General features: G+C 50.4%; 1 protein-coding gene across 1 annotated transcript; it reads left to right on the forward strand.

The window, feature by feature from the left end:
- The first annotated feature begins 1,718 nt into the window (after positions 1-1,718).
- LOC119977891 (secreted frizzled-related protein 2-like) lies at positions 1,719-23,740 on the forward strand. Its single transcript, XM_038819179.1, has 4 exons — positions 1,719-1,988; positions 4,840-5,726; positions 21,521-21,601; positions 23,343-23,740. Exons 2-4 carry the CDS (start codon positions 5,171-5,173, stop codon positions 23,675-23,677), a joined length of 972 nt encoding a protein of 323 aa, XP_038675107.1. The 5' UTR covers positions 1,719-1,988; positions 4,840-5,170; the 3' UTR covers positions 23,678-23,740.
- Positions 23,741-24,017: the final 277 nt, after the last annotated feature.

Genomic DNA, 24,017 nt, shown 5'->3' on the forward strand with positions numbered 1-24,017 from the left:
TCCTCACAGGCAGTCAGCCGAGGTCGGAATCAAACCCGGGTCTCTGGCGCTGTGGGGCAGCAGTGCTAACCACTGTGCCACCCCTGAGGTTAAGGGGATGTTGAATAGACTGGTTCTAATTTAGGATTGGTTTTGATAGAGAAAATGCTGTTGCGGGCAGAAGGGAGGGTAGCCAGAGGGAGTCAGATTGATGGTAAATTGTAAAAGAGGCAGAGGGAGGGATGAGGAGAATTTGTTTGTGTTGTGATCTGGGAGGGAGGGAAAGGTGTTGCAGGGCTGTGGGGAAAGAGTAGGACTCATCGCGCAGCTCTATCAAAAAGCCAGCACATGGGCTGAATGGCCTCTTTTTGTGCTGCATCATTCTATGATTCATTCCCCATTCCCCAGGGCAACAAAGCCCTGGGATGGTGAAGTTTGATCTTATTTTGGAACCATGGGTGCAATTCAGGAGTTTGCTTCAGAGGATAATAAAGAGTCAGATACGTTGGGACATGTCTGGAATCACGTGGACCAGATTGGGTGACGACGGAAGGTTTCCCTGCCCTAAAGGTCAGGTGGTGAGTGAATTACAATCGGGCAGATCCCGCTTTTAGATTTCCAGGCGGGTTTTCTGCTGAATTAGAATTCTCCATCCACGGGAAGGATTCGAACTCAAATTTTCTGGATTACGAGAAAAATGTATTCTTTGAAGTCAGGGGACAGTTAGAAGTCCATCGCATTTCTGTGGGTCTGGACCGGGTATGGACAGTAGACTTGCAGGTGGCGACATTAGTCAACAATGGTCATCAGTAGACGAGTAATTCCAGAATTTTACTGAATTCAAATTTCACCGTCTGAGTGATGGAACCGTCAATTCACGCGAGACGTGGAGAAGTGAACAGTGGTTTTAATCAGCTAGATCTGTGCCTGCCTGCAACTGCTCTGTACTGAGTGTCGCCTACAGGCTGCAGGTCTATATACCTCCCCCGAGGGGGCGGAGCCATAGGGGCACCAACATAATACAATACAATGTAATGCAATACACTGGTGAATGGTAGCAGTGATACATTCACCAGAGTGAGATTCGAACTCATTATCCTGGGGCACTGAATCACTAGTCCACTGACAATACACCACCACCACCACCACCTCCCTCCCCCAGGATTACCAGGTGAATAATATGACCATGACAGCATGCTCACTGCGAAACGAGGACATCTTTAAAAAATGATGGTTATATTCCCCTTGCTGAAAGAAGCCAAAAACAGTTGTTTTTAACTAAACTGATTGCTAGCCAATAGAAGTTTCATAATAAAGCCTTATATTTTAGCACAGTGCCTGGATCCAGTGCCTAATTCGTCAATAATTCCCTGTAATTTAACACAGGCTGGTTCCTCTGACAATTACAGGCTTCTTTCTGCACAGGACACTGGGCAGACGCAGAGCACTCCACATGTTGGGGAGTGAGTCGCAGAGAGATGTCTGTGTCATTCCCCCCCCCCCCCCCACCCACCCCCCAGGGTCAGAAGGTGTGGCGCACGTGGCTCCCTCAGTCTGCGCCTGACCATCTCCTTTACGGGGTCGCCTGTGTTTTTAAACGGTACCTTTGCTGAACTAAAACCCCGTCCCTTCCCATCAAACATGCAACACTCAGGCCTCGATCAACTCCCCACCCCACCCCCCCCCCCCCCCCTCCAGCCCTGGCAAAGCACAAACTATTAAAGGACCTCAAGCAAAGCAAGACAATGGCCGTCTGGCAGTCCGGGGCTGCTGCAAGATTTATTATGTGGTAATTTTAACGTGCACACGAAATGACTCCCTCTTTCACAAAACCTCTCGGCTGCAAGTCTAGGCAGCAGCTGCCAAAAGCTGCAAATCCTGAGCTGTCAGCTGCCCCAGTCCAAACTGGGAAGGAGCTGGGAAGAGTGTGGAGCTGAAAGAGGAAAAACTGGGCAGAGGATCTCTAACACGTTGGTCAACGAGAGTGTGAAGATCAAAACAGATACAAGGTCAGGACCCATCTCTGCCTCTCTCCCCGTCTTTCACCTATTTCCTCTCTTTCCTCTGATTCTCAGTCACTCCTTCAATGATCCTTCCTCACTGAGATTTCGCTCTCTTTCCTTCGCTACATGTTTACGGCTCTCCCTTTTGCGTCTCACCTCCTTTCTCTGCATTTCTCGCCCACTCTTTTTCTACTTCTCTACTTTTCTATATTTTTCCCTCTCACTGTCTTGCTCCTGTGTCACTCTCTTCATATTTGTGCCTTGTTACCTCTATCGACCCATCCCTCTTCCAGTCTCTACCTCTCCCGATCTCTCCCTCTCTCTCTCTCTGCCTCTCCATCTTTCTACCGCAAGCTTTTACTCTCTCTCTGAATCTCTTTCTCTCTCTTAGACTGTCTCCTGGCCGCTGCCTGGTCGATTCTTCTCTCTCTCTCTCTCTCTCTCCTTCTCTCGGAGTCGACCTTTCTCTTTCACTGAGGGAGGAGCAGCGCTCCGAGAGCTAATGATTCCAAACAAACCTGTTGGACTTTAACCTGGTGTTGTCAGACTTCTTACTGTGCTCACCCCAGTCCAACGCCGGCATCTCCACATCGTGACTGAAAATAATGAAACTTTGAATATTTGATACAGGAGATGTTATCAAAGAGACCAGACACTCAATGACTGCAATTGTGTAGAGGGAGTTTTACTCTGTATATAACCCCGTGCTGTACCTGGCCTGGGAGTGTTTGATGGGGACAGTGTAGAGGGAGCTTTACTCTGTATCTAACCCTGTGCTGTACCTGTCCTGGGAGTGTTTGATGGGGACAGTGTAGAGGGATCTTTACTCTGTATCTAACCCCGTGCTGTACCTGTCCTGGGAGTGTTTGATGGGGACAGCGTAGAGGGAGCTTTACTCTGTATCTAACCCCGTGCTGTACCTGTCCTGGGAGTGTTTGATGGGGACAGTGTAGAGGGATCTTTACTCTGTATCTAACCCCGTGCTGTGCCTGTCCTGGGAGTGTTTGATGGGGACAGTGTAGAGGGAGCTTTACTCTGTATCTAACCCTGTGCTGTTCCTGTCCTGGGAGTGTTTGATGGGGACAGTGTAGAGGGAGCTTTACTCTGTATCTAACCCCGTGCTGTACCTGTCCTGGGAGTGTTTGATGGGGACAGTGTAGAGGGAGCTTTACTCTGTATCTAACCCCGTGCTGTGCCTGTCCTGGGAGTGATTGATGGGGACAGTGTAGAGGGAGCATTACACTGTATCCAACCCCGTGCTGTACCTGTCCTGGGAGTGTTTGATGGGGACAGTGTAGACGGAGATTTACTCAGTATCTAATCCCGTGCTGTACCTGTCCTGGGAGTGTTTGATGGGGACAGTGTAGAGCAGGGATGGGCAAACTACGGCCCGCGGGCCACATGCGGCCCGCCAAAGGTATTTCTGCGGCCCACCAAGTCATTAAAAAAAAAAAAAAAAAAATTAAAAATATTTTTTTTTTTTAATTTTTTTTAAGGTTAATGGGGGGGGGAGGTTGTTGGATTACCTACTGGTATAGGGTGGATACGTTGACGTTGACTTGAGTAGGGTGATCATTGCTCGGCACAACGTCGAGGGCCGAAGGGCCTGTTCTGTGCTGTACTGTTCTATGTTCTATATGAGGCGCCCAGAATCATAAACGGGTGAAGTAATTATTTTACTTAATATACTATGCGGCCCTTTGTGAATTGTGAATTTCTGAATGTGGCCCTTGCACGGAAAAGTTTGCCCACCCCTGGTGTAGAGGGAGCTTTACTCTGTATCTAACCCCTTGCTGTACCTGTCCTGGGAGTGTTTGATGGGGACAGTGTAGTGGGAGCTTTACTCTGTATCTAACCCTGTGCTGTCCCTGTCCTGGGAGTGTTTGATGGGGACAGTGTAGAGGGAATTTTACTCTGCATCTAACCCCGTGCTGTACCTGTCCTGGGAGTGTTTGATGGGGACAGTGCAGATGGAGCTTTACTCTGTATCTAACCCGGTGCTGTACCTGTCCTGGGAGTGATTGATGGGGACAGTGTAGAGGGAGCTTTACTCTGTATCTAACCCCGTGCTGTACCTGTCCTGGGAGTGTTTGATGGGGACAGTGTAGAGGGAGCTTTACTCTGTTTCAAACCCCGTGCTGTACCTATCCTGGGAGTGTTTGATGGGGACAGTGTAGAGAGAGCTTTACTCTGTATCTAACCCTGTGCTGTACCTGACCTGGGAGTGTTTGATGGGGACAGTGCAGAGGGAGCTTTACTCTGTATCTAACCCCATGCTGTACCTGTCCTGGGAGTGTTTGATGAGGACAGTGTAGAGGGAGCTTTACTCTGTATCTAACCCCATGCTGTACCTGTCCTGGGAGTGTTTGATGAGGACAGTGTAGAGGGAGCTTTACTCTGTATCTAACCCCGTGCTGTACCTGTCCTGGGAGTGTTTGATGGGGACAGTGTAGAGGGGGCTTTACTCTGTATCTAACCCCGTGCTGTACCTGTCCTGGGAGTGTTTGATGGGGACAGTGTAGAGGGTGTTTTACTCTGTATCTAACCCCGTGCTGTACCTGTCCTGGGAGTGTTTGATGGGGACAGTGTAGAGGGAGCATTACTCTGTATCTAACCCCGTGCTGTACCTGTCCTGGGAGTGTTTGATGGGGACAGTGTAGAGGGTGTTTTACTCTGTATCTGACACTGTCTTTGCTCATTAAAATGTTTTTTCCTGTGATCTTGATATGTTCAGTTTTACCGGACATGAGCTGATGAACTTACAGAATGAGATCCGAATGTGGAATTCACTGACTGAATGTTTTGCTGATCAGGAACGTTTAAGGCGGCCAGTGAAGTTATTTCTTCTCATTTGCAGGATCCAGTGAGGAGAGAGAGAGAGAGGGATAGTGTGATCTCCTGAAAGTGAACGAGAAGCTGAAGGCTGATTACAATTGAGGACTAACTCTCTTTGGGCTGGTGGAGGGAATGAGTGAGTTTATGTGATGCCCAGAACCTGACGCTGCCCAAAGCTCACTCACGGCTGGACAGCTTTTTCAAAGTTGAAGATTTTGGCCTGTCCCTTTCGACCTGTTCCTCCAAGACCGTCAAGCTGAGGAAGATTGTTAGCTCTGCAAATCCTTTCGCGCTCCCAACAACAATTCAATCCAGGGAGAATTTATTTGATTGGTCAACAAGAGAGTCAAGCAATGGTATTTGTGCAGACACAAACCCTCGATTGGTTGGAGAAAGGAGCAGCATTGTCTGCTCTGAGTATCCTGGTGTTATTCCTCCTTCCCATTGGCCAGGTTCACACCCTCGGCCACGGTGAGTCTGAGGGGACCAGCTTCGGCCTAGGGTCCGTGGAGTTCAGGCGGACCAACTGCAAGCCCATCCCCCGCACCATGGCACTGTGCCACGGGGTCGGGTACAGTCAGATGAGGCTCCCCAACCTCCTGGGACATGAGACCATGAAGGAGGCCCTGCAGCAAGCCAGCTCCTGGGTTCCTCTGCTCAACAAGCAATGTCACTCCGACACCAGAAAATTCCTCTGCTCCCTCTTTGCTCCAGTCTGCCTCAGTGAACTGCAGGAGTCGATCCAGCCTTGCCGGTCTCTGTGCCAGGCTGTCAGAGATAGCTGTACCCCTGTGATGTCTGCCTTTGGCTTCCCATGGCCGGACATGTTGGATTGTAACCGCTTCCCAGTGGATAATGACCTTTGCATCCCGTCCGCCACCCCGGAGGAGGCGAGAATCCAACAGGAAGGTGAGTAACCCTTTGATTGTTCATTGGTTCGGACATTAATATTATCTCTCTCTCCATGGAAGCTGCCTAACCTGGTGAGTATCTCCAAATTTTTTATCTTTAAAACGGTTAACAATAGATCCTGAAGTTTATAAACAGGGTTGGCTTGGTTCTCCATCCGTCATTATTATCATAAGAACATAAGAACTAGGAGCAGGAGTCGGCCATCTGGCCCCTCGAGCCTGCTCCGCCATTCAATGAGATCATGGCTGATCTTTTGTGGACCCAGCTCCACTTTCCGGCCCGAACACCATAACCCTTAATCCCTTTATTCTTCAAAAAACTATCTATCTTTATCTTAAAAACATTTAATGAAGGAGCCTCAGCTGCTTCACTGGGCAAGGAATTCCATAGATTCACAACCCTTTGGGTGAAGAAGTTCCTCCTCAGATCAGTCCTAAATCTACTTCCCCTTATTTTGAGGCTATGCCCCCTAGTTCTGCTTTCACCCGCCAGTGGAAACAACCTGCCCGCATCTATCCTATCTATTCCCTTCATAATTTTCAACGATTCAATGATAAATTCCAACGAGTACAGTCCCAGTCCACTCGACCTCTCCTCGTAATCCAACCCCTTCAGCTCTGGGATTAACCTTGTGAATCTCCTCTGCACACCCTCCAGTGCCAGTAAGTCCTTTCTCAGGTATAGAGACCAAAACTGAACACAATACTCCAGGTGTGGCCTCACTAACACCTTATACAATTGCAGCATAACCTCCCACGTCTTAAACTCCATCCCTCTAGCAATGAAGGACAAAATTCCATTTGCCTTCTTAATCACCTGTTGCAACTGTAAACCAATTCTTTGTGACTCATGTACTAGGACACCCAGGTCTCTCTGCACGGCAGCATGTTTTAATATTTTGCCATTTAAATAATAATCCCTTTTGCTGTTATTACTACCAAAATGGATAACCTCACATTTGTCAACATTGTATTCCATCTGCCAGACCCTAGCCCATCCACTTAACCTATCCAAATCCCTCTGCAGACTTCCAGTATCCTCTGCACTTTTCGCTTTACCACTCATCTTTGTGTCGTCTGCAAACTTGGACACATTGCCCTTGGTCCCCAACTCCAAATCATCTATGTAAATTGTGAACAATTGTGGGCCCAACACTGATCCCTGAGGGACACCACTAGCTACTGATTGCCAACCAGAGAAACACCCATTAATCCCCACTCTTTGCTTCCTATTAATTAACCAAACCTCTATCCATGCTACTACTTTACCCTTAATGCCATGCATCTTTATCTTATGCAGCAACCTTTTGTGTGGCACCTTGTCAAAGGCTTTCTGAAAATCCAGATATACCACATCCATTGGCTCCCCGTTATCTACCGCACTGGTAATGTCCTCAAAAAATTCCACAAAATTAGTTAGGCACGACCTGCCCTTTATGAACCCATGCTGCGCCTGCCCAATGGGACAATTTCCATCCAGATGCCTCGCTATTTCTTCCTAGGTGATAGATTTCAGCATCTTCCCTACTACCGAAGTTAAGCTCACTGGCCTATAATTACCCGCTTTCTGCCTACCTCCTTTTTTAAACAGTGGTGTCACGTTTGCTAATTTCCAATCCACCGGGACCACCCCAGAGTCTAGTGAATTTCCGTAAATTATCACTAGTGCATCTGCAATTTCCTTAGCCATCTCTTTTAGCACTCTGGGATGCTTTCCATCAGGGCCAGGAGACTTGTCTATCTTTAGCCCCATTAGCCCCTGGGAGGGCAGCACGGTGGAGCAGTGGTTAGCACTGCTGCCTCACGGTGCCGAGGTCCCAGCTTCGATCCCGGCGTCTGTGTGGAGTTTGCACATTCTCCCCGTGTCTGCGTGGGTTTCACCCCCACAACCCAAAGATGTGCAGGCTAGATGGATTGGCCACGCTAAATTGCCCCTTAATTGGAAATATGAATTGGGTACTCGAAATTTATTTTTAAAAACATTGGAAAAAATGAAATGGGTACTCTGAATTTATTATTTTTTAAAATTATTATCACTGGGAGCAGGGTAGACTGTTGTCCATGTCTTACAGGTACTATCGTGGTGCCTTTTCTGTATAAATCTTCAACTTGGTTTAAATGCTCTTCAAGTTCAGTGGTTGGACTTCCTGTCTTAGGTATTGAAATGTATGCTCCCTCATCACAGTGACTGATGCCCCTGTGTCCACTTCCATCTATTTTTCAATAAATTTAGAGTACCCAATTATTTTTTCAATTAAGGGGCAATTTAGCGCAGCCAATCCACCCACCCTGCACATCTTTGGGTTGAGGGGGTGAGACCCACGCAGACACGGGGAGAATGTGCAAACTCCAGACAGACATGAACTGGGATTGGGATCGAACCTGGGTCCTCGGCCCCCTGGGGCAGCAGAGCTAACCACTGCACCACCGTGCTGCCCTCATCTGAAGAGGTTTCCAATTTAATTGGAGTGTTACAGTGACAGGGGGCGGGATTCTCCCCTACCCGGTGGGGCGGGGGGTCCCGGCGTAGCGGAGTGGCACCAACTACTCCGTCGTCTGGCCTCCCCAAAGGTGCGGAATTCTCCGCACCTTTAGGTGCCAAGCCCTCACATTGAGGGGCTAGGCCCGCGCCGGAGCGGTTGGCACCACGCTGACTGGCGCCAAAACCGAAGGGCAGCACGGTGGCGCAGTGGGTTAGCCCTGCTGCCTCACGGCGCCGAGGTCCCAGGTTCGATCCCGGCTCTGGGTCAGTGTCCGTGTGGAGTTTGCACATTCTCCCCGTGTCTGTGTGGGTTTCACCCCCACAACCCAAAGATGTGCAGGATAGGTGGATTTGGCCACGCTAAATTGCCCCTTAATTAGAAAAAATTAATTGGGTACTCTAAATTTATTAAAAAAAAGAAAAAACAAAACAAAACCGGCTACAACAGCCTTTGACGCCCGCCGGCCGGCGCCGGGGCTGGCCGAAAGGCCTTCGCTGGTTCGCGCATGCGTCGGTGCGTCAGCTGCTGCTGACATCACCACCGGCGCATGCCCGCTGGGGGATTCTCTTCCACCTCCGCCATGGTGGAGGCCGTGGCGGCGGCGGAAGAAAAAGTGTTCCCCCACGTCACTGGCCCGCCCGCCGATCGGTGGGCCCCGATCGCGGGCCTGGCCACCGTGGGGGCACCCCCGGGGTCCGATCGGCCCGCGCCCCCCCCCCAGGACCCCAGGGGCCCGCTCGCGCCGCCGATCCCGCCGCCACCAGAGGTGGTTCAAACCACGGCGGCAGGACTTCAGCTCATAGCGGGCCAGAGATTCGCCGCAGGGGGCTCACCAATCGGCGCGGAGGGATCACCGATCGGCGGGGGGTGATTCCCGCCCCCGCCAATTCCCGGGTGGCGGAGAATTTCTGTCACGGTGGGGGCGGGATTTTCGGCGGCCCCGGGCGGTTCTCCGACCTTGCGGGGGGGTCGGGGAATTTCGCCCAGGGTCTATCTTTCCTGTTTTTCTGTGAAACAGAGTGAATATCAGAGTCACTGGTGCTAGGCTGTGCCACATTGTATTCTTGTAACACCTTGGTTGATCGATTACTCGACAACTATGTGAAAATGAGAGATAGAAATGGCAAGATTAGGGAACCATGGATGACGGGTGGTTTCAGTTGGGGCGCTTGATAGTTACAAGGAAGCGAGGAAGGATCTAAAGAGAGAGCTGAGACGAGCAAGGAGGGGACATGAGAAGTCTTTGGCAGGTAGGATCAAGGAAAACCCAAAAGCTTTCTATAGGTATGTCAGGAATAAAAGAATGACTAGGGTAAGAGTAGGGCCAGTCAAGGACAGTGGTGGGAAGTTGTGTGTGGAGGCTGAGGAGATAAGCGAGATACTAAATGAATACTTTTCGTCAGTATTCACTCAAGAAAAAGATAATATTGTGGAGGAGAATGCTGAGACCCAGGCTATTAGAATAGATGGCATTGAGGTGCGTAGGGAAGAAGTGTTGGCAATTCTGGACAAGGTGAAAATAGATAAGTCCCCGGGGCCGGATGGGATTTATCCTAGGATTCTCTGGGAAGCCAGGGAAGAGATTGCTGAGCCTTTGGCTTTGATTTTTAGGTCATCATTGGCTACAGGAATAGTGCCAGAGGACTGGAGGATAGCAAATGTGGTCCCTTTGTTCAAGAAGGGGAGTAGAGATAACCCCGGTAACTATAGGCCGGTGAGCCTAACGTCTGTGGTGGGTAAGGTCTTGGAGAGGATTATAAAAGATACGATTTATAATCATCTAGATAGGAATAATATGATTAGGGATAGTCAGCATGGTTTTGTGAAGGGTAGGTCATGCCTCACAACCTTATCGAGTTCTTTGAGAAGGTGACTGAACAGGTAGATGAGGGTAGAGCAGTTGATGTGGTGTATATGGATTTCAGTAAAGCGTTTGATAAGGTTCCCCACGGTCGGCTATTGCAGAAAATACGGAGGCTGGGGATTGAGGGTGATTTAGAGATGTGGATCAGAAATTGGCTAGTTGAAAGAAGACAGAGAGTGGTAGTTGATGGGAAATGTTCAGAATGGAGTTCAGTTACGAGTGGCGTACCACAAGGATCTGTTCTGGGGCCGTTGCTGTTTGTCATTTTTATAAATGACCTAGAGGAGGGCGCAGAAGGATGGGTGAGTAAATTTGCAGACGACACTAAAGTCGGTGGAGTTGTAGACAGTGCGGAAGGATGTTGCAGGTTACAGAGGGACATAGATAAGCTGCAGAGCTGGGCTGAGAGGTGGCAAATGGAGTTTAATGTGGAGAAGTGTGAGGTGATTCACTTTGGAAAGAATAACAGGAATGCGGAATATTTGGCTAATGGTAAAATTCTTGGTAGTGTGGATGAGCAGAGGGATCTCGGTGTCCATGTACATAGATCCCTGAAAGTTGCCACCCAGGTTGATAGGGTTGTGAAGAAGGCCTATGGTGTGTTGGCCTTTATTGGTAGAGGGATTGAGTTCCGGAGCCATGAGGTCATGTTGCAGTTGTACAAAACTCTAGTACGGCCGCATTTGGAGTATTGCGTACAGTTCTGGTCGCCTCATTATAGGAAGGACGTGGAAGCTTTGGAACGGGTGCAGAGGAGATTTACCAGGATGTTGCCTGGTATGGAGGGAAAATCTTATGAGGAAAGGCTGATGGACTTGAGGTTGTTTTCGTTAGAGAGAAGAAGGTTAAGAGGTGACTTAATAGAGGCATACAAAATGATCAGAGGGTTAGATAGGGTGGACAGCGAGAGCCTTCTCCCGCGGATGGGGGTGGCTAGCACGAGGGGACATAGCCTTAAATTGAGGGGTAATAGATATAGGACAGAGGTCAGAGGTGGGTTTTTTACGCAAAGAGTGGTGAGGCCGTGGAATGCTCTACCTGCAACAGTAGTGAACTCGCCAACATTGAGGGCATTTAAAAGTTTATTGGATAAGCATATGGATGATAAGGGCATAGTGTAGGTTAGATGGACTTTAGTTTTTTTTTTCCATGTCGGTGCAACATCGAGGGCCGAAGGGCCTGTACTGCGCTGTATCGTTCTATGTTCTATGTTCTAATTGTGAGACTAGCTAAGATGAAAAAGGAAGCATACATAAGATCGAGGCGACTCAAAACTGATGAAGCTTTGGAGGAATATCGGGAAAGTAGGACAAATCTCAAACGCGCAATAAAGAGGGCTAAAAGGGGTCATGAAATATCTTTGGCTAACAGGGTTAAGGAAAATCTCAAAGCCTTTTATTCGTATATAAGGAGCAACAGAATAACTAGAGAAAGGATCGGCCCACTCAAAGACAAAAGAGGGAATTTATGCGTGGAGTCAGAGGAAATGAGTGAGCTTCTTAATGAGTACTTTGCATCGGTATTCACCAAGGAGAGGGACATGATGGATGTTGAGGCTAGGGATGGATGTTTAAATACTCTAGGTCATGTCGGCATAAGGAAGGGGGAAGTTTTGGGTATTCTAAAAGGCATTAAGGTGGACAAAGTCCCCAGGACCGGATGGGATCTATCCCAGGTTACTGAGGGAAGCGAGGGATGAAATAGCTGGGGCCTTAACAGATATCTTTGCAGCATCCTTGAGCACGGGTGAGGTCCCGGAGGACTGGAGAATTGCTAATGTTGTCCCTTTGTTTAAGAAGGGTAGCAGGGAAAATCCAGGGAATTATAGACCTGTGAGCTTGAACGTCAGTGGTAGGCAAACTGTTGGAGAAGATACTGAGGGATAGGATCTATTCACATTTGGAACAAAATAGACTTATCAGTGATAGGCAGCATGGTTTTGTGCAGGGAAGGTCATGTCTTACAAACCTAATAGAATTCTTTGAGGAAGTGACAAAGTTAGTTGATGAGGGAAGGGCTGTAGATGTCATATACATGGACTTCAGTAAGCATTTGATAAAGTTTCCCATGGCAGGTTGATGGAAAAAGTGAAGTCGTATGGGGTTCAGGGTGTACTAGCTAGATGGATAAAGAACTGGCTGGGCAACAGGAGACAGAGAGTAGTGGTGGAAGGGAGTGTCTCAAAATGGAGAAAGGTGACTAGTGGTGCTCCACAGGGATCCGTGCTCGGACCACTGTTGTTTGTGATATACATAAATGATCTGGACGAAGGTATAAGTGGTCTGATGAGCAAGTTTGCAGATGATACTAAGATTGGTGGAGTTGCAGATAGCAAGACGGACTGTCAGAGAATACAGCAAAATATAGATAGATTGGAGAGTTGGGCAGAGAAATGGCAGATGGAGTTCAATCCAGGCAAATGCGAGGTGATGCATTTTGGAAGATCTAACTCAAGAGCGGCCTATATGGTCAATGGAAGAGTCCTGGGGAAAATTGATGTACAGAGAAATCTGGGAGTTCAGGTCCATTTTACTCTGAAGGTGGCAACGCAGGTCGATAGAGTGGTCAAGCAGGCTTACAGCATGCTTGCCTTCATTGGACGGGGTATTGAGAACAAGAGTCGGCAGGTCATGTTACAGTTGTATAGGACTTTGGTTAGGCCACATTTGGAATACTGCGTGCAGTTCTGGTCGCCACATTACCAGAAGGATGTGGATGCTTTAGAGAGGGTGCAGAGGAGGTTCACCAGGATGTTGCCTGGTATGGAGGGTGCTAGCTATGAAGAAAGGTTGAGTAGATTAGGATTGTTTTCATTGGAAAGACGGAGGTTGAGGGGGGACCTGATTGAGGTCTACAAAATTATGAGAGGTATGGACATGGTGGATAGCAACAAGCATTTTCCAAGAGTGGGGGTGTCAATTACAAGGGGGTCACGATTTCAAGGTGAGAGGGGGAAAGTTTAAGGGAGATGTGCGTGGAAAGTTTTTTACGCAGAGGGTGGTGGGTGCCTGGAACGCTTTGCCAGCGGAGGTGGTAGAGGCGGGTACGATAGCATCATTTAAGATGCATCCGGACAGATATATGAACGGGCGGGGAACAGAGAGAAGTAGACCTTGGAAAATAGGCAACAGGTTTAGATAAAGGATCTGGATCGGCGCAAGCTGGGAGGGCCGAAGGGCCTGTTCCTGTGCTGTAATTTTCTTTGTTCTTTGTTCACTGTTAAATCTTGACTTAGCTCTGCCCTGCTTTATCAAATGTCCACTTTTGTGACAATAACAACAGTCAGCCTCCTTAAACCGACATGATTCAGAAGTGTGGTCATCTCCACGTCGGTAACGTTCCACTTGAAGTGTGACTGAGTTTTTGACATTGTGGTGACTGAAATTGTTTCCCGTTGAGCAGCTGCTTTGGCAGTTTTGGTGCCCCTACTGGCTGAGGTTCTTGCCATACCTGGTGAATGGTGCCTTTCTCTGAACTCTGCAGTTGTGTGCATCTTTTCCAGCAGGTTCCATGGCCAACGCTATCTCCATTACTCGTTTAAACTATGTCAACCTCTGCAAGCAATTCTGCATTGAATAGCGCCATTGTTCACATCACAGGCTAACCTATCCTGTAACTTGTCATTTAGGGTGGCTCCAAAATCACGATACTCCGATAATCGCTTCAGTTTAGCAATGCAAGTCGTGAACGATTCGCCTGAGGCTCCCACCTTTGAATTAAATTTGAATCTCTGGAGTATGACTGATCGTTGAAGTTACAATTGATTAAATCCACAAGCTGACTAAATGATTTGGAGTCGGGTGTGCTTGGGGCTCTAAGACTGCGAATAAGGTCATAGGTCTGAGTTCTATAAACACTGAGGAGAATTGCTTTGCGTTTCACCTCCTCTCCCATTTTGTTTGCTTGGAAAGAGGCTAGATGACCCTTATTCTGCTGTGTTGCCCTTAAAAGGACAATCAGCACTTCCGGGGTGGACCATGGAGGAAGTGGTCACACACAAGGCAGCTCCTGCCCAAGGTTACAGAAAAGAGCTCTTTTTAATCAATACGGGGTGGAATTTTGATGAAAAGATGTCGGAGTACTTTCCCCCAGGAATGGTATGTCTCTTGGTTACCAGACCCGGCAGAAACAGTGAAAGATTTGGCTGGAGCTGCAGCAAAGACAAAAGCCTCTTCCAGCATGCAGGCGGGGGAAGGGCGAGCTTAAAGGCTTCAAACTGACTTGAGGGCCTTTATTGAAGCTGAATTCCAGCCGCAGAGGGAACAATTGTGAAAAGATCTCGCATAAGCCATTGAAGAAGCGGCGACGAGACTCCCGGTGGCGGCCATGGAGGAGTAGGTCGCGCATTCGGCAGCTCCCGTCTGGAACCGACTCTCGGACCTTTTTCAGGAGTTTCCACGGACTTTTTGGGGCAGATTGGTGAAGTGAACACTGCCAAAAGGATTCCCTCTCTGTTGTATGGATAGCTGGGCCAGGAGTGGCCGAGTGAAGCGTTTAAGTCCCAACAGACAGAAGCGTGCGGAGCGGGCGCCGAGGCGTGGCATGGCGGCCGGTATAGACCAGGGTGCATGGACGCAGTGGGCACAGGAGCAACTGGAGTTCCTTAGGGGCTGCTTTGCTGATCTTAAAAAGGACATGCTGGCCCCGATGAAGGCATCAATAGACCAAATGATCGCAACTCAGGCAACACAAGGGAAAGCGATTAAGGAGATGGAGAAAAAGCTATCCGACCATGAGGACGAGTTGGTCGTATTGGCCCTTAAGGTGGAAGCTCAGGATGCCCTCCACAAAGAGTAGCAGGGGAGGCTGGAGGTCCTAAAAAACAGGTCCAGGAGACAGAACCTGAGAATTATGGGCCTCCCCGAAGGTGTGGAGGAGTCGGATGCGGGAGCATTTGTGTCCAAGATGCTGGAGATACTGATAGGGACGGGGGTATTCCCTCGACCCCTGGAGCTGGATGGGGCGCACAGAGCTCTCTCGAGGAAGCCCAAGGCGAATGAACCGCCGAAGGCCATGGTGGTGAGATTTCATCGCTTCTCGAACAAGGAACTTGTCTTGTGGTGGGCAAAAAAAGAACGGAGCAGCAGGTAGGAGAACAGCTCCTACCAGGCCCTGAGTGCGGAGCTGGTCAATAGGCGTGCTGGATTCATCCGGGTGAAGGTGACCCTCTTCAGCAAGGGTGTGAAATTTGGGATGCTACACCCAGCGAGGCTATGCGTCACGTACAAGGAACGGCATCACTATTTTGAGACGCCGGATGAGGCGTGGTCATTCGTCAAACAAGAAAAGCTGGACTTGAATTAAAGGACAGTTAAGATTTGGTGGAATGTGGCAGTGGGGCTGGGTAACACGGTACCGTTTCTAATATAAGATTGTATACAATGTTGGGTGTGTGTCAGGGCTGTGGTGGTGGCTGGAGGGTGCAGTGTTTTCAGCAAAGTTGAGATACGGAGGGGGTAGGGGGACCTGTACTTAGTGCGAATTTTCGGGAAGTTGGAGCCTTGGTTCAACAAGCGTCTCCTCACGGGGCAATGTTAGTGTCTTCTGTTTATGTTTTGTTTCGTATTACTATTTACTCACTGGGGCTGGAGAAGTAGTTTAATTGGTTCATTCACGTGGGGAGAGGGGTCCGGACAATGAGCGACAGTCTGATCGGCGCCAGGGGCGGGAGCTGCCGGGGTCAGCATAGGTCAGCTGACTCTCGGGAGCATAGTGGGGGGTGAGCAAGTGCCCAGCTGGCGGGGGGTTTTGGGTCGTGGGGCTTTTGGGGGAGGAAGGGGAGGAGGGGATGCTGCTTTGCTGACAGAGGATGTATCGATTTTGGGGTACCAATTAAGGGGCGGGGGCAACGGTTCCCTGTGGGGGTGCTCGAGGAAGCGAAGGGTGCAGGCTCGAGGTCAAGAAAGGGCGATGGCTAGTCGGCAGTGGGGGGGTGGGGGGTGGTTAGCCCCCTGTCCAGGCTGATCACGTGGAATGTGAGGGGTTTGAATGGGTCGGTCAAAAGAGCGCGTGTGTTCTCGCATCTAAAGGGGTTAAAGGCAGACGTAGCAATGCTTCAGGAGACACATTTAAAGCTCACAGATCACACGAGATTGAGAAAGGGATGGGTAGGCCAGGTGTTCCATTCAGGGCTGGATTCAAAGACCAGGGGGGTAGCAATTCTGATCAGTAAGGGTGTGGCATTCGAGGCTGGGAGAATTGTGGCAGATAAGGGGGGCAGGTATATAATGGGTGAGTGGGAGGGGGTCTGGGTGGTGTTTGTGAATGTCTACACTCTGAATTGGGATGATGTGGAATTTATAAGACACATGCTGGGCAAAATCCCAGACTTAGAGTCACACCACCTGATTATGGGGGGAGACATTAACACAGTCATCGACCCCGAGCTGGACCGGTCGAAATCCAGGACAGGGAAGCGACCAGCAGTGGCTAAGGAACTGAAGGGTTTTATGGAGCAGATGGGGGAGGGGGGGGGGGGGGGGGATCCCTGGAGGTTCACGCGGCCGAGAGCGAACGAGTTCTCTTTTTTCTCCCACGTTCATAAGGTTTATTCCCGCATAGACTTCTTTGCCTTGAGCAGGGTGTTAATCCCAAAGGTGTTGGGGACAGAATACTCAGCAATCACAGTCTCGGACCATGCCCCGCACTGGGTGGACCTGCGGCTTAGTGAGGAGAGAGGGCAGCACCCACTCTGGAGACTGGATGTGGAGCTGCTGGTGGACGAAGAGGTTTGCGGGCGGATTAGCAGGAACATCCAGGATTACCTGGAAACAAACGATACGGGTGAGGTAGCAGCGGCAACGGTCTGGGAGGCTCTGAAGGCACTTGTCAGAGGGGAACTCATCTCAATTCGATCCCATAGGTAAAAGAGAGAAACAGCGGAGAAGGAGAGACTGGTGGAGGAGATACTCCGAGTGGACAGGAGATACGCGGAGACCCCCTACGGAGGGAGCGGCGGAGTCTGCAGGTGGAGTTTGAGCTGCTGACCACAGGGAAAGCGGTAGCCCACAGAAGGCAAGGGGGGCAGTCTATGAGTACGGGGAGAAAGCCAGTAGAATGCTGGCACACCAACTGCGAAAGAGGGAGGCGGCCACGGAAATCGGGGGAGTAAAGAATAAGGAGGGTAACACGGTCTTGGATCCGGGGGGGTGAACGGAGTCTTTAAGGAATTCTATAGTAAACTATACGAGTCGGAGGCCCCGACGGGAGCAGAAGGGATGAGGCAATGTTTGGACCAGTTGAGGTTTCCAAAGGTGGAAGAGGACCTGGTGGAGGGGCTGGGGCTGGATTGAATTGGAGGAGATTGTCAAGGGTATAGAAGGCATGGAGCGTGCCCGGGGCCGGACGGTTACCAGGTAGAATTCTACAAGAAATTTTCGGAAATATGGAGCCCACTCCTAATGAGGCCAGAGAGAAAGGAACCCTCCCCCCAACAATGTCACAGGCTTTGATCTCACTCATTCTTAAACAAGGGAAGGACCCGGAACATTGCAGGTCATACAGGCCGATTTCGCTTTTAAACGTGGATGCCAAATTGCTGGCTAAGATTCTGGCCACAAGAATTGAGGATTGCGTCCCAGGGGTGATAGAGGAAGACCAGACTGGGTTTGTTAAAGGCAGACAACTCAATACCAATGTCAAGAGAATTTTGAATATTCTTATGATGCCCTCAGAAGGAGGGGAGGCGGAGGTGGTAACAGCGATGGACACAGAGAAAGCCGTTGACCGGGTGGAGTGAGAGTACCTCTGGGAAACGCTGGGGAGGTTGGGGTTTGGCGAGGGCTTTATTGGCTGGGTGAAATTGCTGTACCAGGCGCCTGTAGCAAGTGTATGTACAAACCGGCTGAGGTTGGGGTACTTCGAGCTTCACCGGGGAACGAGGCAGGGGTGTCCCCTCTCCCGTTACTATTTGCCCGAGCTATAGAACCACTAGCTATGGCGCGGAGAGCCTCGAGGAACTGGCGGGGACTGGTTCCCGGGGGGGGGGGTGGGTGGAACATCGGGTCTCGCTATGCGCGGATGATTTGCTCCTGTACATTTCGGACCCTGTGGAGGGGATGGGGGAGGTTCTGCGGATCCTGAGCGAGTTGTTTGTGATCCAGGCCAAGGGGCAGGAGGAGAGACTGAAAGAGCTGCTGCTCAGGGTGGTAGAGAAAGGTTTTCGTTACCTGGGTACACAGGTGGCCAGGAAATGGGATGCCCTGCACAGGCTCAACCTGACCCGGTTGGTGGAGCAAATGGAAGGGGACGTTAAAAGGTGGGACATTCTCCCGCTGTCACTGGCAGGGAGGGTGCAGACCGTGAAAATGACTGTCCTCCCCAGAATTTTGTTTGTCTTTCAGTGCCTCCCCATCTTCATCCCCAAGGCCTTTTCTTAGCGGGTGAGTAGGATCATTACGGGCTTTGTGTGGGCGAATAAGACCCCGTGAGTAAGGGGATCGCTGTTGGAGCGCAGTCGGGGGGGGCCGTGGGAGCAGCTGGAGGCGGCGCCATGTAAAGGTACTAGTCTGGGAGCTTTGATAACGGCTTCTTTGCCGTTCTCACCGACCCGTTACTCCACAAGTCCGGTGGTGGTGGTGACACTGCGGATCTGGGGACAGTGGAGGAGGTACTAGAGGGTGGAGGGAGCGTCGGTCTGGATCCCAATGTGCAATAATCACAGGTTTATCCCGGGCAGGATGAATGGTGGGTTCCAGAGCTGGCAGAGGGCAGGCATCAGAAAGATGGGAGATTTGTTCATAGACGGAAGCTTTCCCAGTTTGAAGGCGCTAGAGGACAAATTTAATCTGCCGCCAGGAAACGCCTTTAAATATCTGCAAGTACGAGCCTTCCTGAAAAAACAGGTAGTGGCCTTTCCGACGCTGCTGCCACTGAGGATACAGGACAGGGTGGTCTCCGGCACCTGGGTGGGGGAGGGGAGGGTGTCGGATATCTACCAGGAACTACAGGAGGCGGAGGAAACCCCGGTGGAGGAGCTCAAGGGCAAGTGGGAGGAGGAGCTAGGTGAGGAGTTGGAAGCGGGTCTGTGGGCAGAGGTCCTGGGCAGGGTTAATTCCTCCTCATCATGTGCCAGGCTCAGTCTAATTCAATTTAAGGTGGTCCACAGGGCACATATGACGGCAGCGAGAATGAGCAAGTTTTTTGGGGTAGAAGACAGTTGTATGAGGTGCAAGGGCAGCCCTGCAAACCATGTCCACATGTTTTGGGCATGCCCGGAGCTTAGAGAGTTCTGGCAAGGGTTCGCGAAGGCAATGTCCAAGGTGCTTAACACACGGGTGGTGCCGAGTCCAGAGATAGCGATCTTTGGGGTGTCAGAAGACCCGGGAGTTCAGGGGGCAAAAGAGGCCGACGTCTTGGCCTTTGCCTCCCTAGTAGCCTGGAGATAGATTTTATTAATGTGGAGGGACTCGAAGCCCCCGAGTGTAGAGACTTGGGTTACCGACATGGCTGGGTTTCTCAGCCTCGAGAAAATAAAGTTTGCCTTAAGAGGGTCTACGCTCGGGTTCTCTCGGAGGTGGCAGCCGTTCGTCCACTTTCTCGGGGAAAATGTAAATGTCAGCAGCAGCAGCAGCAATCCGTATGGGGGGGGGAGGGTGAATGCTTCACTGGGATGGTGTGGGAAGACTGGGTCGTGTGGAGTAATGTCTATTTAATTCTATATTCTCTTTTTACACTAGATTAATATTCACTCTAGTTTGTTTTGTTATTATGGTTACTACTGATTTATTCTGAAAAATACTGCAAAACCTTAATAAAAATACTTTTTTAAAAAGGACAATCAGCACAGGGACCTCAAGTACAAAAGTGAGGGGTGACATGTGACAAAGTGGTTAGCACTGGGACTGCGGCGCTGAGGACCCGGGTTCGAATCCCGGCCCTGGATCACTGTCCATGTGGAGTTTGCACATTCTCCCCGTGTCTGCGTGGGTTTCGCCCCCACAACCCAAAGTTGTGCAGATTAGGAGGATTGGTCACGTTAAATTGCACCTTAATTGGAAAAAAATAAAAAAAATTGGGTACTCTAAATTTATTATTAAAAAGTACAAAAGACAGGCAGCACGGTGGCATAGTGGTTAGCATTGCTGCCTATGGCGCTGAGGACCCGGGTTCGAATCCCGGCCCTGGATCACTGTCCGTGTGGAGTTTGCACATTCTCCCCGTGTCTGCGTGGGTTTCCCCCCACAACCCAAAGATGTGCAGGTGGGTGGATTGGCCACGCTAAATTTCCCCTTAATTGAAAAAAATAATTGGGTACTCTAAATCATAAAAAAAAAATTTTAAATAATTTTTTTTTTAAAGTACAAAAGTGAGAAAGTTATGTTAAATCTTCATAAGACACCGGTCAGTTTCTGGCGGGTGAATGGTGTCCAATTCCTATTTAGGGAGGTGTTATAACCGGATCAGATCCTATTAGCTGGGGATAATTTGTTACCCTGAGACTCTTCGGGAATATGATCTCCCCCAATGACGGGAGCGAGGTAATCGTTAGCTTTGCAGCTGGATAAATAGAGCTGAGGGCCAGTGTGGTACCGGCTGGAGAGAGAACAAGTCGGGAACTACTGGTGCTGTGTAAATATTGTTGGAAATAAAAGTGGCTTTCTGTTTGACTCGATAAACTCGTGCTGGATTCTTCGTGGCCCTCGCAAAAGAAGGATGTGAAGGCTTTAGAGGTAGTGCACGAGTTGAATATTGCTGAAAAGAGAGACATTTTGTCAAAGCTTTTCACCTTACACTCAGCACGACAACACAAGAATGCCAAATTTCAAATTTCAGGAGAAAATGGTGCTGATCGGTTACCAAGTCAACTCTGATTGGCTGAGGCATTGCCATGGAGATTGTAATACAGAGCTATAGGCTTCCCACGTTCCTGGATAATTCATAAAAGGCGCAAGGCTTGAGCATATTCCTTTTGTTTGCAGAGAATGAGTCTCTGTGTATGAGTGTAAACGAGCCATGTTACATCTGAACTAATCTAAGTTGGCTGTTGGTGAAAGCACTCCGGATCATTCAGCAAGTGTTGCCAATAGCAGAATCACATCGAAGAGCAGCTATTTTGTTTTATGTTTTGCAAGTGAGGGCCGGTTGAGTACGGCCTGTACTCTGCGTTTTACCGACAACTAAGTGTGCTGTTTGATTGAATCAGTCAAGGTGGAAATGATAGTGGAGGTGGTGGAAGATGCAGGTTTGGGAGGTGATGCTGAAGAGGCCTTGGCAGTTGCTGCAATTGGCCCAGCCCCGTGCTCTTAACGGTCCACTGAAGTGGTCCAGTCCGTCCAAACCAGCTCCCAACAGCAGATGGATTTATCGTATCATTGGAATCACGCCTGATTAATGTAGGATGTGGAGTTCTCAGGTTGTGGTCAATGGGACCATGGCCCTGGATAGGGTGCTCAGTGCAGCGTTGGTATTTGAATCGGATTAACCTGCCATGCTTCTATATTTCAGAGCCAACAATCTGTCAGGCCTGTAAACCTGAGGGAGAAGCCGGGAGCAACATTCTCGAAGAATTCTGCAAAAATGACTTTGGTAAGATTCAGCTAAAGGGTTGAGGCCATTTGCCCCCAGCGAGGGAGGGTGGGTTTGATTAAACTATTTCAATCTGCATTCAGATAGCGCCGATAACATAGTAAAACATCCCAAGATGCTTCACAGGAGCGTGTTGAAACAAAAATTGCCACCGAGTGGAATGAGGGGGCATCAGGACAGGTGACCAAAAACCTGGTCAAAAAGACAACTCATACAGAGTGTCTTAAAGGAGGAGAGGGAGAGAGGTTTAGAGAGAGGGTCAGTACTGAGGGAGTGCCGCACTGTCAGAGGGTCAGTACTGAGGGAGTGCTGCACTGTCAGAGGGTCAGTACTGAGGGAGTGCTGCACTGTCAGAGGGTCAGTACTGAGGGAGCGCCGCACTGTCTGAGGGTCAGTACTGAGGGAGTGCTGCACTGTCAGAGGGTCAGTACTGAGGGAGCGCCGCACTGTCAGAGGGTCGGTACTGAGGGAGTGCCGCACTGTCAGAGGGTCAGTACTGAGGGAGAGCCGCACTGTCAGAGGGTCAGTACTGAGGGAGTGCTGCACTGTCAGAGAATCAGTGCTGAGGGAGTGCCGCACTCTAAGAGGGTCAGTACTGAGGGAGTGCTGCACTGACAGAGGGTCAGTACTGAGGGAGTGCCACACTGTCAGAGGGTCAGTACTGAGGGAGTGCCGCACTGTCAGAAGGTCAGTACTGAGGGAGTGCTGAGGGAGTGCCTCACTGTCAGAGGGTCAGTATTGAGGGAGTGCTGCACTGTCAGAGGGTAAGTACTGAGGGAGAGCTGCACTGTCAGAGGGTCAGTACTGAGGGAGTGCCGCACTGTCAGAGGGTCAGTACTGAGGGAGTGCCGCACTGTTAGAGGGTCAGTACTGAGGGAGTGCCGCACTGTCAGAGGGTCAGTACTGAGGCAGTGCTGCACTGTCAGAGGGTCAGTACTGAGGGAGTGCCGCACTGTCAGAGGGTCAGTACTGAGGGAGTGCCACACTGTCAGAGGGTCAGTACTGAGGGAGTGCTGCACTGTCAGAGGGTCAGTACTGAGGGAGTGCTGCACTGTCAGAGGGTCAGTACTGAGGGAGTGCCGCACTGTCAGAGGGTCAGTACTGAGGGAGTGCCACACTGTCAGAGGGTCAGTACTGAGGGAGTGCCGCACTGTCAGAGGGTCAGTACTGAGGGAGTGCTGCACTGTCAGAGGGTCAGTACTGAGGGAGTGCTGCACTGTCAGAGGGTCAGTACTGAGGGAGTGCTGCACTGTCAGAGGGTCAGTACTGAGGGAGTGCCGCACTGTCAGAGGGTCAGTACTGAGGGAGTGCTGCACTGTCAGAGGGTCAGTACTGAGGGAGTGCTGCACTGTCAGAGGGTCAGTACTGAGGGAGTGCCGCACTGTCAGAGGGTCAGTACTGAGGGAGTGCCGTACTGTCAGAGGGTCAGTACTGAGGGAGTGCTGCACTGTCAGAGGGTCAGTACTGAGGGAGTGCCGCACTGTCAGAGGGTCAGTACTGAGGGAGTGCTGCACTGTCAGAGGGTCAGTACTGAGGGAGCGCTGCACTGTGAATATCTTCTCACAGATGATATATTAAATGAAGCTCTATCATCCCTGTTATTTGGATGTAAGTTAACCCGCTTCAAAAAATTCTGCGTTGATTGTGAATCGCTTTGGAATTCTCTGAGATGATGAAAAATGTTACAGGAACTGTAATTGATTCTTTTCTCTCTTGTCTTTTTTCTGGGTGGCTCTCATAGCGCTGAAGATGAAAGTACAAGAAATATCCTATGTGAATGGAGACGCCAAGATCATTGCTGACGGCAGGAGCAGGGTTGTGTTTGGGTTAGAGGGTTGGGCTGTGAGTGGGGAGGTGAGGATGGAGCTGTGGTTAGCCGGAGGCTCTCACTGTGCCTGCGATAAGCTGAGGGACCTGACTTCATCCTACCTGGTAATGGGGAGGAAGCAGGAGGGGAGGCTCCTGATCACCAGCGTGAGGCACTGGCGAGGAGGCAAGAGGGACTTCCGGAGGATGTCCAGAAACTTCAAGAGAGCTCGTTGCCAAAAGCTGGCCATGACAGGAGCTGATCAATAATCCACCTCACCAGCACCTCCCCCTGCCTGCCTGCCTCTCACCCCCTCCCCCTGCCTGCCTGCCTCTCACCCCCTCCCCCTGCCTGCCTGCCTCTCACCCCCTCCCCCTGCCTGCCTGCCTCTCACCCCCTCCCCCTGCCTGCCTGCCTCTATCCACCACCTCCCCCTGCCTCTCACCCCCTCCCCCTGCCTCTCACCCCCTCCCCTGCCTGCCTGCCTCTCACCCCCTCCCCCTGCCTCTCACCACCACCCCTGCCTCTCACCCCCACCCCCTGCCTGCCTGCCTCTATCCACCACCTCCCCCTGCCTCTCACCCCCTCCCCTGCCTCTCACCCCCTCCC

Source organism: Scyliorhinus canicula, chromosome 14, assembly GCF_902713615.1.
Source record: "Scyliorhinus canicula chromosome 14, sScyCan1.1, whole genome shotgun sequence".
NCBI classification, from domain to species: domain Eukaryota; kingdom Metazoa; phylum Chordata; class Chondrichthyes; order Carcharhiniformes; family Scyliorhinidae; genus Scyliorhinus; species Scyliorhinus canicula.

Excerpts from the sequence above, each read along its gene's own strand:
- LOC119977891 (XM_038819179.1), top strand. The coding sequence starts at position 5,171 with ATGGTATTTGTGCAGACACAAACCCTCGATTGGTTGGAGAAAGGAGCA. Across the intron at positions 5,727-21,520 it reads GGCGAGAATCCAACAGGAAG|AGCCAACAATCTGTCAGGCC; the intron begins GTGAGTAACCCT and ends TCTATATTTCAG. Across the intron at positions 21,602-23,342 it reads ATTCTGCAAAAATGACTTTG|CGCTGAAGATGAAAGTACAA; the intron begins GTAAGATTCAGC and ends TGGCTCTCATAG.